This window comes from Poecilia reticulata, linkage group LG19 (genome assembly GCF_000633615.1).
Source record: "Poecilia reticulata strain Guanapo linkage group LG19, Guppy_female_1.0+MT, whole genome shotgun sequence".
Lineage (NCBI taxonomy): Eukaryota > Metazoa > Chordata > Actinopteri > Cyprinodontiformes > Poeciliidae > Poecilia > Poecilia reticulata.
Window position 1 is genome coordinate 9464752 of NC_024349.1, and position 14484 is coordinate 9479235.

General features: G+C 41.8%; 1 protein-coding gene across 20 annotated transcripts in view; it reads right to left on the minus strand.

Annotated features, from left to right (window-relative positions):
* The window catches only part of tcf7l2 (transcription factor 7 like 2), a 107328-nt gene that overhangs the window by 59228 nt on the left and 33616 nt on the right, over nucleotides 1–14484 (minus strand). For 11 of the 20 annotated variants that reach the window (XM_008436840.2, XM_008436836.2, XM_008436835.2 and 8 more), the window contains exons 4-5: nucleotides 11208–11309; nucleotides 2934–2993 (exon numbers count right to left, since the gene is read on the minus strand). The exons of 3 other annotated variants lie outside the window; for them this stretch is intronic. In XM_008436840.2, the coding sequence (XP_008435062.1) occupies nucleotides 2934–2993; nucleotides 11208–11309 (162 nt within the window). The remainder of the gene's footprint in view (nucleotides 1–2933; nucleotides 2994–11207; nucleotides 11310–14484) is intronic. 6 more of the 20 variants (XM_008436847.2, XM_008436842.2, XM_008436848.2 and 3 more) reach the window with 1 other exon arrangement.

Sequence of the window (14484 nt, forward strand, 5' to 3'; positions counted from 1 at the left end):
CAAACAGCAGGATTTTAAATTCGCTCCGCAACTTCCAGCTGGAATCTCCTCCTTCTGCTACGTAATTCCCCTCCTCTTTGTGGCTCCACCTCAACCTCCCACCCCCTCATCCCTTTACATGCTACAGCTGGGAAGAAAAAGGGGTGTGGGAGGGGGAAATGAGGTCAAGGATCATCTTACTCCTTATACTCTAACCTCCCTCCTCTCTCCCTCACTCAAAACTTCATTCCATCACTGCAGCTCCCCCCCAGTTTTACCCCACCCTTTCCCGTGCCCTTGGCCCGGTGCTAATTGGTAAATCTGTTGAACCATGCCATCTCCAACAATGAGGCACCTGGAGCTCTGTCAAAACAAGTTCCCCTGCGCAAACGGCCTCCGAGCTGCACAGTCTGCTGTCGCCCTGCAGAATGCAGATCAAGCCGTCCGGGGGAATTTGTCAGAGATGAGCACGCTCTGACAGTCGACGGTGGGAGTGGTTCGCTAGGAATAAAGATTAATCATCAGCAGTGTATCTGACTCTTGATCCTGGTTCTTTGTGCAAGACAGCAATTAGAAAAATCTTACTAAGACCGATGGGTTTTCTTTTTTTTTGTTTTGTTTGTTTGTTTTCAAAGCCTCCACAGGTCAGCCCTCTTTGTTAAAAGGGAAACATCATCGTCTCGCTTCACCCTGACAAGCCGTCATCCAAGACTCGAGTCACACCTTAGGCTCAAGGACGCTGCGTCCACACCGGCGCAGACAAAGGTGTGTTTGTAAGACACACACACACACACATACACACACATGCCGAAAGACAGACCGGCGCACCCAAAGTTGATCTTGCCAGACCTTGTCAAACAAGTTTTAGCAGAGACGGAGGGAGGGAACCGAGGCATCAAGTCGACACGAGGAAAAGATTGTTTTTTTCTGTCTATCAAACGTGATTTACCGTCTTTCTTGACTGGCTTTTCTTTCATTTATTTAGTGTTATTTACAGGCGACAAAGGCCCCGGGAGAGTGTGCATAATCAACAAGCAATTGATTAGTCAAACAATTGCAGTGAGCCCTCCAGAAGGCCGCAGTGGCCTCAGAGGAGATTAAGCCTCCTCTCTTCTGGGTTTTGGTAATGCCCGGCCTATTTCTGGCTTCACAGTGCCTGACTGAGGCGAATCCAAACAAGGCTTACTGAAGTCCCTCAGCATGTCAGCGCGGCGGCACTAAAAACAACAGCTAACCTTACCTTGGGGCTCCGCTTTTTGATTACTTTGAGGGGTTTTAAATAGATGCAGGAAAAACAGGAACCAGAGAGGGACATTCAGAGTCCAACACGGTTATCTGGACTCTAAATCTTCAACCAGTGAATGTAAACACTCCAGTTTACTGCGTCTTTGTGAGGAAAACTCCGTTAGCCAGTTTGTGTGAGGATACAGGGCCGTTTTTGAAAAAAAAAAAAAAAAAAAAATCAGGTTTTTGTAAAAAGCTTTGTCCTATAAAAGGATGTCAATAAGAAACAGTTAAGACATGATAGAAACCAAACAAAGACAAAAACAGTTTGTTTTCCACCTGCTGTCACATTACAGCCACAGACTTCAGCGCATTCCACTGGGATTTTACGAGACAGACCAACAAAAGCTGGTGCATGAATCAAGTAATCACATGATAAATGAAATAAGCTTGATAATTACTATTTCCATGATTGTTTTTCTCATGTCTCTGTTTCTACCACAGACCGGATGACAAAGGACAAGCCCCTTTTTTGAAGGACAATTTTATTTGCAGACTTCAGAATCTGTTTTATTTATTGCTTCAGCTGTTTGTTTGTTTTTTTTTATATTTATTTTGTGGATTTAAAATGTCTTCCACTTATAGTGTTAAGCATTCACTAGAAATTAAAGTTTAATAATATCTGGCAGGGTTTACTGCATTACTGTCCCGTCATTATACCAATTATATCATCATCATTATTTCCATTTCATTGCTTGAAAATGTTCTCAACACAACAATATCGTTTGTTGCAATAACTTCTGGGATAATTTATTGCCCAGTGAAATTTGTGACCATGACAGGCCACGTTGTGTATTAAAGTCAATGGGATGTATCGTTAACTTTTTGGAAAAAAGTCAAGGCTTTACAGATTCACCGTTCACTGTAAGGACAGCTCTCGGGTCCAATGAGGTCAAGTTCAATCAGATTGGACAGAGAGCATCTTGAAACAGATTTTCAACCTGATTTAGATCTGGACTTTGACTGGGCCACACTAACATAAGTATATGCTTTGATCTACACCATCTCATAGCAACTTTGGCTAATCGTCCGCTCAAGTCTCCAGTCTTCTGCAGTCTGTGTTCCTTCGTAATGATGTTTGTTCACTAATGTTCTCTGGAAAAACAACCGAGGCCTTCTCAGAACAGATTCAATTACACACAGCTGAGCACGTTTAGTGTCTTATTTGGTCCAATTGTTTCCACCGGTTCTTATTTTAAGGTATCAAAGTGAAAGGGGCAAAATAAAACTATGACGCACTTTTTTGTGTGTTGGTCTAAAAAAATCCCAATTAAATTCAATGAAGTTATGTGACAAAAAGTGGAAAAGTTCAAATGGTAAAAAAAATACCTTTGAAAGGCCAAATAAAGCAAGAAAATGCCTAAACATCCAACAAAACATTAATACAGTTATATACATTAATAAATGCATTATCAGCACCATTCATCATACATTTGAGTTCTGATTTCACATAATAAGGCATTGCAGACATTCAGTAGCATATAAACAGCAAATCAGCAGCAATGAATGATTATGATTGTCATTATCACGATTTAAGGTTTTTTTTTTCATTCACTACTTTTGCCATTTTAAATAATCAATAAATAATCAGTTGGTAATTTGAGTGCATAATCAGTCAAATGAAAAAAAAAAAAAAAGCATATTATTTTTGGAATTCAAAGGTCTCTCACCAAATGAAATTGGTGAAGGCTCAGATCTGACTGTCCGGGGAATTCCCAGCAGAAGGGCCCCTGAAAGGCAAAGATGGACGTTCCCAAGTCACACAATTATATCAGCTCTCCATCTCTCCTTTTTATTTCTCTCTCAATCTCTTTCTCTCTCTCTCACACACACACACACACACACACACACACACGCACACACACACACACACACACACACACACACGCAAACACACATACACACAGGCGCACACACACAGCTCTGCATACAACCACAGCAGAAGGTTTTATGCAAAAAGAAACATGTTCGCATTGGGAAAAAAAAAAAAAAAGCTGCATCCCCTGGCTGTTTTACTAATTTAAGCTACCACCTCGCCCATGCTGGCTCAGCTCTCGATGGGCTCCGTTAGAACTGGTTTTACACAGGGAAAACGGGAGTGTGCTGGCTCTCAACTGGTTTTACAGTTGCCTGGTTGTTAAAACAACGCTGCGCTTTGCTTAAACACTTCACCTCCTCGCTGTGAACAAGGATGCCTCAGCTGCACTAGCTGGTCAGATTCTGCCTCAGTGGCACAAGTTATAATGTCAGAGCTTCTTTAATCCCAATTGCATGATGACTTTTCACATACCAATTCAGAACATGCATAAAAGAAATAGATATTTCAATTTAGCAGAGGGATATCTGAGCTTTAACTGTCCTGTAGCTAAAAGCAAAAGATGAAATTACAAACAAATGACAGGGGACAGAAGAGGAGGAAAAGAAGGTTGAGACTGAAAACAAAAGAAGGGATAAACTAGTGAAAGTCAAACAACATGCAAAGGGAAGCAACGGGGCTTTTTAGTTTACTGAAGGGCTCTGGTACCCAACAGCTACTGTGCACTCAGATCACTGGGTTTTCCTTCTACTCGTGTTGACCCTCAGGCCAGCGAGATAGCTCCTCATAAAAGCTAGTCAGTAAACACTGCAGTTTACTGGCGCAGCGCGCGCAAGCGAGCAAATATCCATTATGCCGTTAAAGTGTGTCCAACACAGACTCCCACATGCCCTCCCCTCAGCAAGGGTTAGCTTAAGTTCATGGGGGGTTATTTAGCAGTCAGCAAGGAGAAACAACAACAATAAAACTACAACTCCTCACACAAATTAACTTTGGGACATGGCATGGAGAAACTACAGGCTAACACACAAGGCTTGCGTCCGGCTCTTCGCGCTACGATCCGATTTTTCCCAGACATACGGACTCCGACTCGACTGTCCATCACAGGACCACCGGACTCGTGAGATTGAGCATTCAGGTATGTTCCGGAAATCCCACCGGAATTAAAAGTTGCTCAAGCAAGATCACTTTTTCCTTTTTTTTGTATTTCTGAGCTCCTATCAGGGGCAAGTTCACTGCTCTTTAGGCTAGCAATAGGTTTTAGTTTGTCTCACTTCCTGTCTCAGAACAGGACCTGCGGTCAACTTGCCACGCACTTTCGACCAAAACAGACCCCAAGTCTTTCTTGGTTGGGCAGTCGGAGATGCAGTTGAAGTAAATCTTTATCTCTAAAGCCTAAAAAAGGGCGTTTTCACACCTGATAATCTGGTAGACAACTAAGGAGCACCATCAGATATTAGCAATTTGTCTTTTCTCTTTGGCAGATGAGCCATTTTTCCCGCTAATCCTAGACTTGCCATTTGTTTTGGTTGTATTTACCCAGAATGCCCTGCGTTATTGTTAACTTTCTGCTTTTTGAGTAGTTTCCAGTCCGCTTGGCAATATATACATTCGAACAGCACCAGAGTTTACTTCAACTGAACCCTAGAGCTATCTTAAAACACATGCATGCCACATTTTTCCAATTCTTATTTGTAAACAAAGTGGGAACACATTATTTTCCTCCCATTCACCATAATGCAACACTTTGGTCTGTTCTGTCATATACAGTAAATGGGTTGGCGACAAAATGTAAAAAATATAAACAGTACGGATACTATCTGTCGAGCATTTTAGAATATCCTAAGATGCTCTTTAAAGTCAAAGGAGAAGAAAAAAAAAACAATCTGCAGTCGGTTGTTGTGGGATTGCTGCAAAGTGAGCCAACACTGAGCGGATTGTCTGTGGGAACGAGCCGCTATCCAGACTACTGGACAGATACAATGACCGAGGTGCTCTCATTCTCATTGTCACGGTTCCCGGGGCTGACGGCACGTCTCGTCCAGGCCGATGACGCAAGCGTGGCCCTCTCCAACAAGCGCCCGAAGCCGGAGGAGGCAACAACGCCAAAACAAAATGGTCGATAAGAATAAAAATGTTATATAAAATGCGCACACACACAAAAAAAAACCTCTATCATCACGTAATCCTGCATGCTAAGAGTATTTCTGGTTTCAAAATTGGAGACAACCGTAAATAAATGCGTGGGATGTGAGGCTTCTTGTGCAGCAGGGGATGGATGGAGGGATGCATGCACAAACAGAAGACAAAAAAGGAGGGAGGTGGTTATTTGGACGAAGGCTTAAAATGCAGCAGGAAAGAACAGCTAAAAGGTCAGCCGAAGTTAGGGACAGAAAGAGCCTCTAAGGTAAAGACGGCGGAGTCGGGACGGTGCGTGGGTGGCGCCTGTTGACCATGGGGGTCGCTCATTAACAACAGCGAAGGCTGGGCCTCCCAGAGTCCCTTGCAATTGTCTGGCCAGCCCAGGTGTATGGGGTATTCAGACCACAGGAAGCCCCCCTTTTCATCCCCTGCTACTCAAGGATGGATAGAGAAGTGGTCCCAGAAGGTGAATGTGATCCTGCCTGTTTTTTTTCCTTTTTTTTCCCCTCCCAGAGTCGGAGTTCTTTGACCCGCTACAGGAATCCACAGTCATTGTGATGAGTCTATTCTGAATGTTTAACCAGGACGCTGCTCTGTTTTTCAGCCTCTCTCTCCTGCACTGCAAGAAAACACAAAATCTCACCAAGGATTTCTTGTCTTGTTTCCTGTGCAAATATCTTATTTCGCTTGAGAAAAAACTAGCTTATAAGTGACTTTTTAGCAAGATATAGAAGCTTGTTTTAAGTAAATAATACCTTAACAGTAATTTAGAAAAGAAGTATTTCCACTGTTATATTACTTTACAATTAACAAGACATTTTTCCCATCATTTCCCCAAGTGAAATGATCTACTAGAGGAAGGAATCATTTACATAAAACAAGCTCCTTTATCTTGCTGAAAAGTTACTTGTAAGTTAGTATACTTGGAAGGAGACACACACAAGACCAAAAACACTTGGTAAGATTTTGTGTTTTTGCAGTGTGCACGCATTCCTCAGGAAAACAGGTTTGTCTGAATGGAAATAAAGTGAAGGTTGTCGAGGCTCAGGCGGGAGGTCCGGCACACCGTAAAAACGAACGGATTCCATCACTTCCTCCATACTAATTACGATACCCTTCGAGCAAATGCCCTCCCTCTCTCCCTCTCTCTCTTCATCCCTCCAAAGCCTATGCTTCACTACCTCTGACACACACGCACACAATGACACACACAGTAAGGTGCAGTTGGGAAATGGTTAACACTCCAGCCGTCCCCTGCTGCCAGTGAAAGCCCACAAAACAATGGAGACATTGTTTGGCCAGGGCTAGACTCTAGACTCCAAGGCTGTGCGTGTGTGTGCGCGCGCGCGTGTGTGTGTAGGAGAGAGAGAAATCAGTGTGTATCCTCTTAAAGCAGGGGATGTCTTTCCCTCTCAAAGCTTAAGATACGAATTAAGTTGCTTTCATACCTTTTCTTTAAGCTAAGACAGGATCTAAAAATTCAAACCAACTTTGATCACATGACTGAGACGAGATCCTCCTTCACCTCCACCTCCACCTCCACCCTCCTGCCCCCCAGTCACATGACATCACCAACACAAGCCTGGACTCCTGCTGAGGCTGCCGCTGTGTTATTGTTGATGATATCAACACACGCAGCCCAAGTTGGTAGATTTACTAAACACTCTGATTTGGCTCATTGTCTCACTGAGTTCATGCTATACAGACTCACCTCCCTGCAAAAGTATTCACACCGTCTTGGACTTTTCCGCATTCTGAACTGCAGAATAATGTCCTTTATTATGATTTCATGTGATAGAACAGCATTACATGCCTTTGTCTTCAGGCCTTTCTGTCTGCATAAATCTAGCTGTTTTGTTTCTGGCCTCACAGGTTTATTACAGCATGGTGTCTGCATGTCTCAGCAAACCAAATTTAAGACTTTTAAAGACCTTTTTTAATGCCCTCTTGAATGAAATTTAAGACAAAAAAAATATATAAATGCACGAGATGTTTGAGAGATCCTGCTGTAACACAATCAAGCAAAGCAAAAACAGAAATTTCTGGGATGTGTTTGTGGCCCTTGGCAGCGGCTCTTCTCTACAGCCTTAACCCTGACAGTGCCAAACTTAACAAAACATTTATTTTTATTTTGCACCAAGTCCCGTATGGCACGGCAACAGTGGCGAAAGTGAACATTGTCCAGCCAAATGGAGATAAATTTGGCGCAAAAAAGAGGTAGCTAGCTACTATCAATAGCTTCAACCACATCAAGCCACAGAAAATGTCTGATAAAATGTAATACCCGTGATAAATGTATTTAAGGTCAACATACGTTTTTAAAATAAATTTAAGACACTTCAAGCTCTTAATTTTAGTTTTTAAGGATGCGCAGACGCCCTGTAGAGAAACGGCATCATGAACACCATGAACACATCAAGTAGGTTCAGGGATGAAGTTGTTGAGAAGCAGAATTAGATTCTAGAACAATATCCTAATCTTGGATCCTCTCATTGAGCCGTGGATGCTCCAAAAGTAAAATTCAGGCCAACGCCGGTAGAAATACTGCCAATATTATATCATACAAAGTATATTTCCCTACTCTTTCAAATGACCACAACTCTGGCATTATTCTTTACTTCAGCTAAACATACCCACAATCCGCACAGGATCATTATCAGTATTTTCCCCAAAAAACACCACAATGACATTTGTTATTTATACTCTCCACAAATCTGGCAAGATGAACCATTGTTGGAAATAGTAGCAGATGGTGGTGGCAGCATCGTCTTTTGCAGAGATAGCCTAACCTTAAGCAACCAGCTACTTCACAGCCCAAAACAGACACACCCCAAAAGACTAACTGCACCAGAAGGTGGTTCTATAAAATACGTACAACAAATGTATGCCACACTTTTCAGATTTCACAATGTGGATTGAGTCCAGCGTTATATTTTTTTAAAAGAACTAAACCTCAGAGGATATAAAAGAACAGCTGCATTTATATTAATTAAATTAGATACAGGTGAGGATTATTTAATACTTGGTGCAATCAGTCCCCCTCTCTTTAGGGGTATCGGAGTAAAGTGAAAATATCACTTCCATTTGTTTTCACAGCTATGCTCCACTCTGTGTTGTTTCTATCACATTAAATCAAGTGTTTGGTAAAAATGAGAGAAAATGTGAAAACTATTAAGGAGTATGAATACTTTTGTGAATTATTAAGCTTTCCTTTGGACTAAATATGAAAAGCTGGTGCCGTTTTCAACATTTATCGGCCTAATTTATGTTTCAAACGCATCTAAAAAGGGTTTACTGGTGTACAGTGTCGTGTCAACGCATGAATAAATACTCAGCACTGTTGATCTTTCCCCGTAGGAGCTGCATGACGCACAAAAATTGTTTTGTGGGCTCACCCTCCAAACCTGCACATCAGTAGGTGGATAAAATATTGAATGATTTTCAGCCAATGGCACAAAAGTTCAGCAGCGGCAGGTCTTAAGGCTGCCTGCAGGGCGGTCGCGCACTTCAAAAAGGATCCAGCTCGGCCTCCTCTGAGGGGCACGGCAAGCCGGGGCATCCAGCGTGCCCTCGGGGAGAACAGCCATGATGAGGTCACTTCCTCCTCTCTCTCTCTCTCTCTCCCTCAGCTGATCCTCCATCGTTCCCAAAACTGAGCTTTCCACACAGAAATGAAAACATCTGACTTCACATTTGCTCGTCCTCTACGTCCACGTCCGCCTTCGCTTCTGTTTATTAATGTTCCAACTGTCTTATCACCACCTGTGCAGCTGCTCATGCTTCAGGCAGACGGAGGTCAAGGCACCTGAACGATTCGCTGCATTCGCAAACAAAATGAAGCTACTGTTGGCGGCCAAATTCACAGATAAGAGCATCATGCACCCCGAACAGTGAGACTTTTTTTTTTTTCTTCTTCTTTTTTTTTTTTTTGAGTGACACCTGCAGGATTCAACATGAGGTTGTCATTACGATTCACGGCAGCTGTCCTGCAGCTAATCTTTCCTTTTCTATATGTACGACAGCATGCATGATGCAAACGAGGGAAACATTGAACCCCACTTCTCGCCTCAGCCAGAGGTGGATGCTGGAGCAGCTCGGGAGGAGCCGCCAACAATACGGGCAGCATTTCACATTCGGTTTCATCACTTCTACTAACAGGCAGTTGCGCGCCGCCTGTACAGCGCAGCGGCAACGCCTCTGATCTTAACCAGCCTGCGCATCAAACGCATCGCACAGAAGTGGGTAATAGGAGTGCAGACATTACAATAGTTTTTTTTTTTTTTTGGTATTGATCAGTGTCATTATTTATTCAGGGTTATCTGTTTCACTGCTTTTGATTTGTTTATGTCTGTTTGGTAGTAAGGCCAAACAGAAGAGTTTCTACTGAAGAGAAGAAGAAAAGATGCCAATTTAACATCAAGCAGTTTTTCCTTCCACTCAACTTTCCATTAATGCGCTTGAATGCAACATCCAGAAAAGCTAGCTTCTTTAGCAGTGACCTTGGGGTTTGTGTGTTATCTGTTGGTTTCAAAATTACCACCAAGGAAGTTTCCTTACCATTAAAGGGAAAGATCTGAATTCACAGAAAGATAACCAGAAATTTCCTTCCTGAAACTTTCTGCGCATATAAGCTCATTATAAATATGGCTGCAATAATTTTTTGAAAGCAGAATGAGGATGAAATGAACACATCACATATCCTAAAAGTCAGAGCAATAGTATAAAACAGATTTAATGACATCATCATGTGAGCTGGGACTTTTGTGGGGGGGGTTTTTTCCGAACATCTCCAGAAATAACAAGGGTAAAAGGTATAAAACCACCAGCAACAACACAGAGAAGAATAACAAGACGCTTTTTCTGAGTTCCTCTTCCTTCTCCTTGAATAACACTGTCATCGCCATCTCCTTCTCATCTTTAAACACAACTTTTGACAACATTTCTGTTTCAAGTACGCGTCGTTTCCCTATTTTAAGACGTGCTTCCTTAAATAGCAGGCGAAATACCAACAGAGGCCTCGCTTTGCCGGCTTTTCGAGAAGGAATTTATAACAGCCCATAAAAGAGGCTGTAATGATTGAATGTCAAATGTGACTCAGAGGGGACAGCGTGTCTCAATAGTGTAATCTGTGCGATAAAAAACCACCACATCCTCCAGCATGCAGCTCCAGAGCAGTAACGACAAATCAACGGCACGCTGGACGAAGAAAGGGTCACGGGTTACCGCATCTGGGGCGCTTTGACAAGTTCTGTGCCGTGGAAATTTTCATTTTCTTACACAAAAACAAAATAACACACACAAAAAAAATTGCTCCGAGGCATTAATGGTCACATCAGATCCACTTCTCTATCCCCACACGTATTGATTTTCCTCGCTCTCGCCAACCACGTGACCACAAACGTATGCCCTCCTTACGTTGAAACTTTTCTACCGACCTCTTGTAAACTTTCAGCCTTAAACTAAGCTGCCGATTTTAGAGTTGGCAGATATCGACATGCCTGAGGTACATGCTGTTATTTGCATGTATCGTCAGGGCAACCCTCCAATGCCATGCACAGCGTGATCGATGATGGAGCAAAGCAACGCCCCCGCTTCCCTCACAGACAAGTGTTTAGCAGCCCAGCATTTGTTTATTCCTATTAAACCGCAATCAATTGTCCATAAAAATCCAGCTAATTGCAATCCTGACCCGAGAGTTATCATTCCAAGAGATTACAGACGACATGGCTGGTTCAAAGAACAACAGGTGCGTCCGCCACGGAGTCTCCGCCGCTGCCACTCACCTCGTGATCAACCAGTCCACAACCACAAAGCCTTTCAGTGTCCACATGTGCACTTTTAGGAGAATTAGTGTGGCTTGGGTGTGTTAGTGGCTGTGATTTAGGCGAAACAAACACAAGTGTCCAGTCAAAAACAGACGAAGAAGGAGGGAGGGGGAAGCTTTTTCTTAGATGGTGAAAAAGGACCGAGCGGAGGATTTACTTACGACAATGTGTGCAGGTGACGGGGACCTGGCATCTTTAAGTGCTTGTCTACTCTGAAGACCTCCTGGTTGAACATCTAGAAGGGGCCATTTCATCTGTAGGTACTGAATGGCAGAAAGGAAACAGAATGGAAAGAAAGAAAACAAAACATGTTAACAATGCAAAAAAAGGGGGAGCGGAAGAGGGGAAAGGGGGAGGCAAAACCAAAAAGTAGTAGGACAAAACAAAAGGGGGAGACATTTCTCGACAAGTGCACAGGGGTGTGAAAACTCAAAAATATGGAGACGCAAATAAAAACTTTAAGGCAGATGGAGGCGATGAGAATGGCCTGAAGCATGCATCTAAGAGTCGAGCAGGAGTGCACACAGAAGCTCCGTAGACTAAATAATGTATATCATTTTCTTTCAGAAATACAAAGCACATACTTTTACAGAGAAAAAGTGTAGAAAAACAACAAAAAAAAAAATCATTTACACCTAAGTGGCAGACTGGTGAGTTTAAGTATGTCTGAGTCACTCTGAGCTAAATTAAAGCAACGTCTTTTGGTTTCTTTTCCACGCCTTTGTGGTGACCTCATGTCATCAGTGTGACGGGTTTTACTGAAAATCATAAAACGAGGCAAAGCGTGGTCCCTCACCACGCTCCTGTGAGGCTGAACCACCTGACTGCCCCCATAAATGATTGACCTGGCCTCTATCTGAAGTCAGAATGTCTGCCATCGCCCCTCCCCACCCTGTTTCTCTAAAGACGCCTACACCAAGGGAGGAAATAAAATGAAACGAAACACAGATAAGCAGGAACAAGGGTCAGGAGAAACATCTGTCTGTAGTAATAACTGCTAGAACAATCTACAGCTGATTGTACCTTTTAATTGAATATGAATGTTTATTGAAATGAAATGTTATTTCTCACACTGAAGTAATCTGAATTGATTTTTAGCCAACGAAGGCCTGGTGTTGACTTTGCTACAACATGATGAGTCAAACTTTGCTTTTCAATGGCACAGCCACCTAACCTGAGGTAAAAAGGTCAAAGTGACCGTGTAAAAAAAAGCTACAGAGAAACAAGATGCCTGGGGCAAAAATAACAAATATTTAGATCTTTTAATTATTTATTTGACCCAGCACAAAAAACGTGTGAAAAAAAACTTAAACAAACTTAAAAAAGGTACAAAATGTCGATTTCACTGTTTGAAATTAGTGGGGAAGATGCACCTCAACAACGTGCATTTTTAGACAATAAGAAAGCTTTTGCTGTTACTCTGAATGGAAAAATAAATTGCCATCCATTTTCTATCAACAGCAATGCACCAGCTGCAAAACAGCCCCAAATCGGGAAGTATCCATCCGGAATGAGTTTCAACCAGTCACCTTTGACATCGTTCCCGTCACCGAGGCTAAACAGATCAAAATTGTCTCATCTAACCCGTATTATTTTTCTCCGTTATGAATTTAGAGTCTCCACGTAGGACAACTTAAGATTTTAGTTGAACTAGAAGGAGTTGATTTTAGAGCAGTTGCTTCTTTCTTGGTCAACACCGTTTCAATCTGTGGCGTTGTAATGCTTGGTTTATTGTGGATAATGACACCGAATTGGAAGCAGTCTTTGGTTAAAAATAGCTCAAAAGTGTTTGTCCAATTTATGTATCCAAATTTCATTTTAGATCTTTAATGAGTTCCTCAGACTTTCCCTTTGTTTTAAGTAGAATGGACGCCCATTCAGAAATACAATAACTGAAGTTATGGGCCATAAACATCCGCAATTAGGCGGAATCCGTAAATAATTGAGACCCTCCTCTGAAACCACATATTTTAACAGTTAAAACAACAAATACACTTTAATATGCATTAAACTACCACACTACTACAGAAGCTAACATTAAGAGCTTTCCTTATCTTCACTCTTGGGTGGTACAGCCAATCAGCACTAAGAAAAATGGATGGAAACGTGGATCGGCTATCTTGCAAACACCAGCTAACTGCGTATGAGGTATGATTGTGCCAAGGTATTTCAGCTTCCCAACTTGCATTTTCTTTCGAAAACATTACATGTGGCCTACAAAATGATCCAAGAATAATTTAGAGCTATGCTCCACAGATAAATCTGTGAATACTGAACTGCAAATAGGCGTTGGTCCACCGTACCTGTTAAACCAATGAGTGTTGGCAAAAAAATGAATTTCATGCTGGGACAGAGAAACTGGCAGTTGCAGTAAATCATGATTACTAAGAAGTTAATCAACCTTTGCATGTTGTAAGAAATACCTCAATCAATCAAATTTTATTTGTATAGCACATTTCAGCAGCAACGCATTTCAAAGTGCTTAATATAATTAAAATAAAAAATAAAAACAGAATAAACTGTGAAAAAGAGAAAGAGATATTGAAAAAGATTAAAACAGATAAAAAGATATAAACATTATTAAAAGTAAAGATAAAAACATTACCTCCAGCACTTCTTACTAAAAGATTTAACTGAATGCATGTTTATTTGAGTGAACATATTCATTATGATGATTTTGATTGGAGAAAATCCGCAATTCTTTAATGTTATTATTCATGTAGTCTAATCATTCCCATTTTGCAAAAACACAAAAATTAAATAAATCAACGATAGTCCAAAATGAATATTCAAGCCAGAACTGTATTAAAGTAAAGCGCTGACTCATTTTTAGAATTCAGAGTATGCTGGTAGAAAAGAGAATAAGATTAAGGTCATTAGCAACCAAATGAAGAAACAGGTAATTAATGCAGTAGGGCAGCAGGCCGGTGTTGTAACCTCTGTGCCACGGATACTCATTAAAAAATTTCAAGACAATGCAACTAAAGAGCTGTGACAGGCCTGAACTCTGAGTTGCGTCTGTAACGCTGGTCAGACACAAACTTTTGGATATGATCAAAAAAATATCTGAAGGGTTCTTTCTTCTCTTCCTATCATTTCAAAAACCATTTTGTGACTTGCCAAGGTGTTGCGGTAATGACTTGAGTAGCTTCTGTTACATTTCTCCATAATTATTGTAACCCGGGATCACATGTTGGCACTCGGCGACGAAAAAGTTTAACAAATTGTCGTCCATTCCTCATGCGATCAATGAGGTGCAAGGGGGAAGCAGGGCTTAATTATCCGGGGACATTTGGTTTCTTTGTGTTGCCATCTCTGCAAAGGTGGTCACTAGTTTATACGAGTGTGTTCCACTTTGCGTGTGTGTGTGTGTCAGAGCTGGCTGGAGAGCGAGTGTGTCACGACCCTTTCTGAGACTGTGTTTAAATCAGTGGTAAT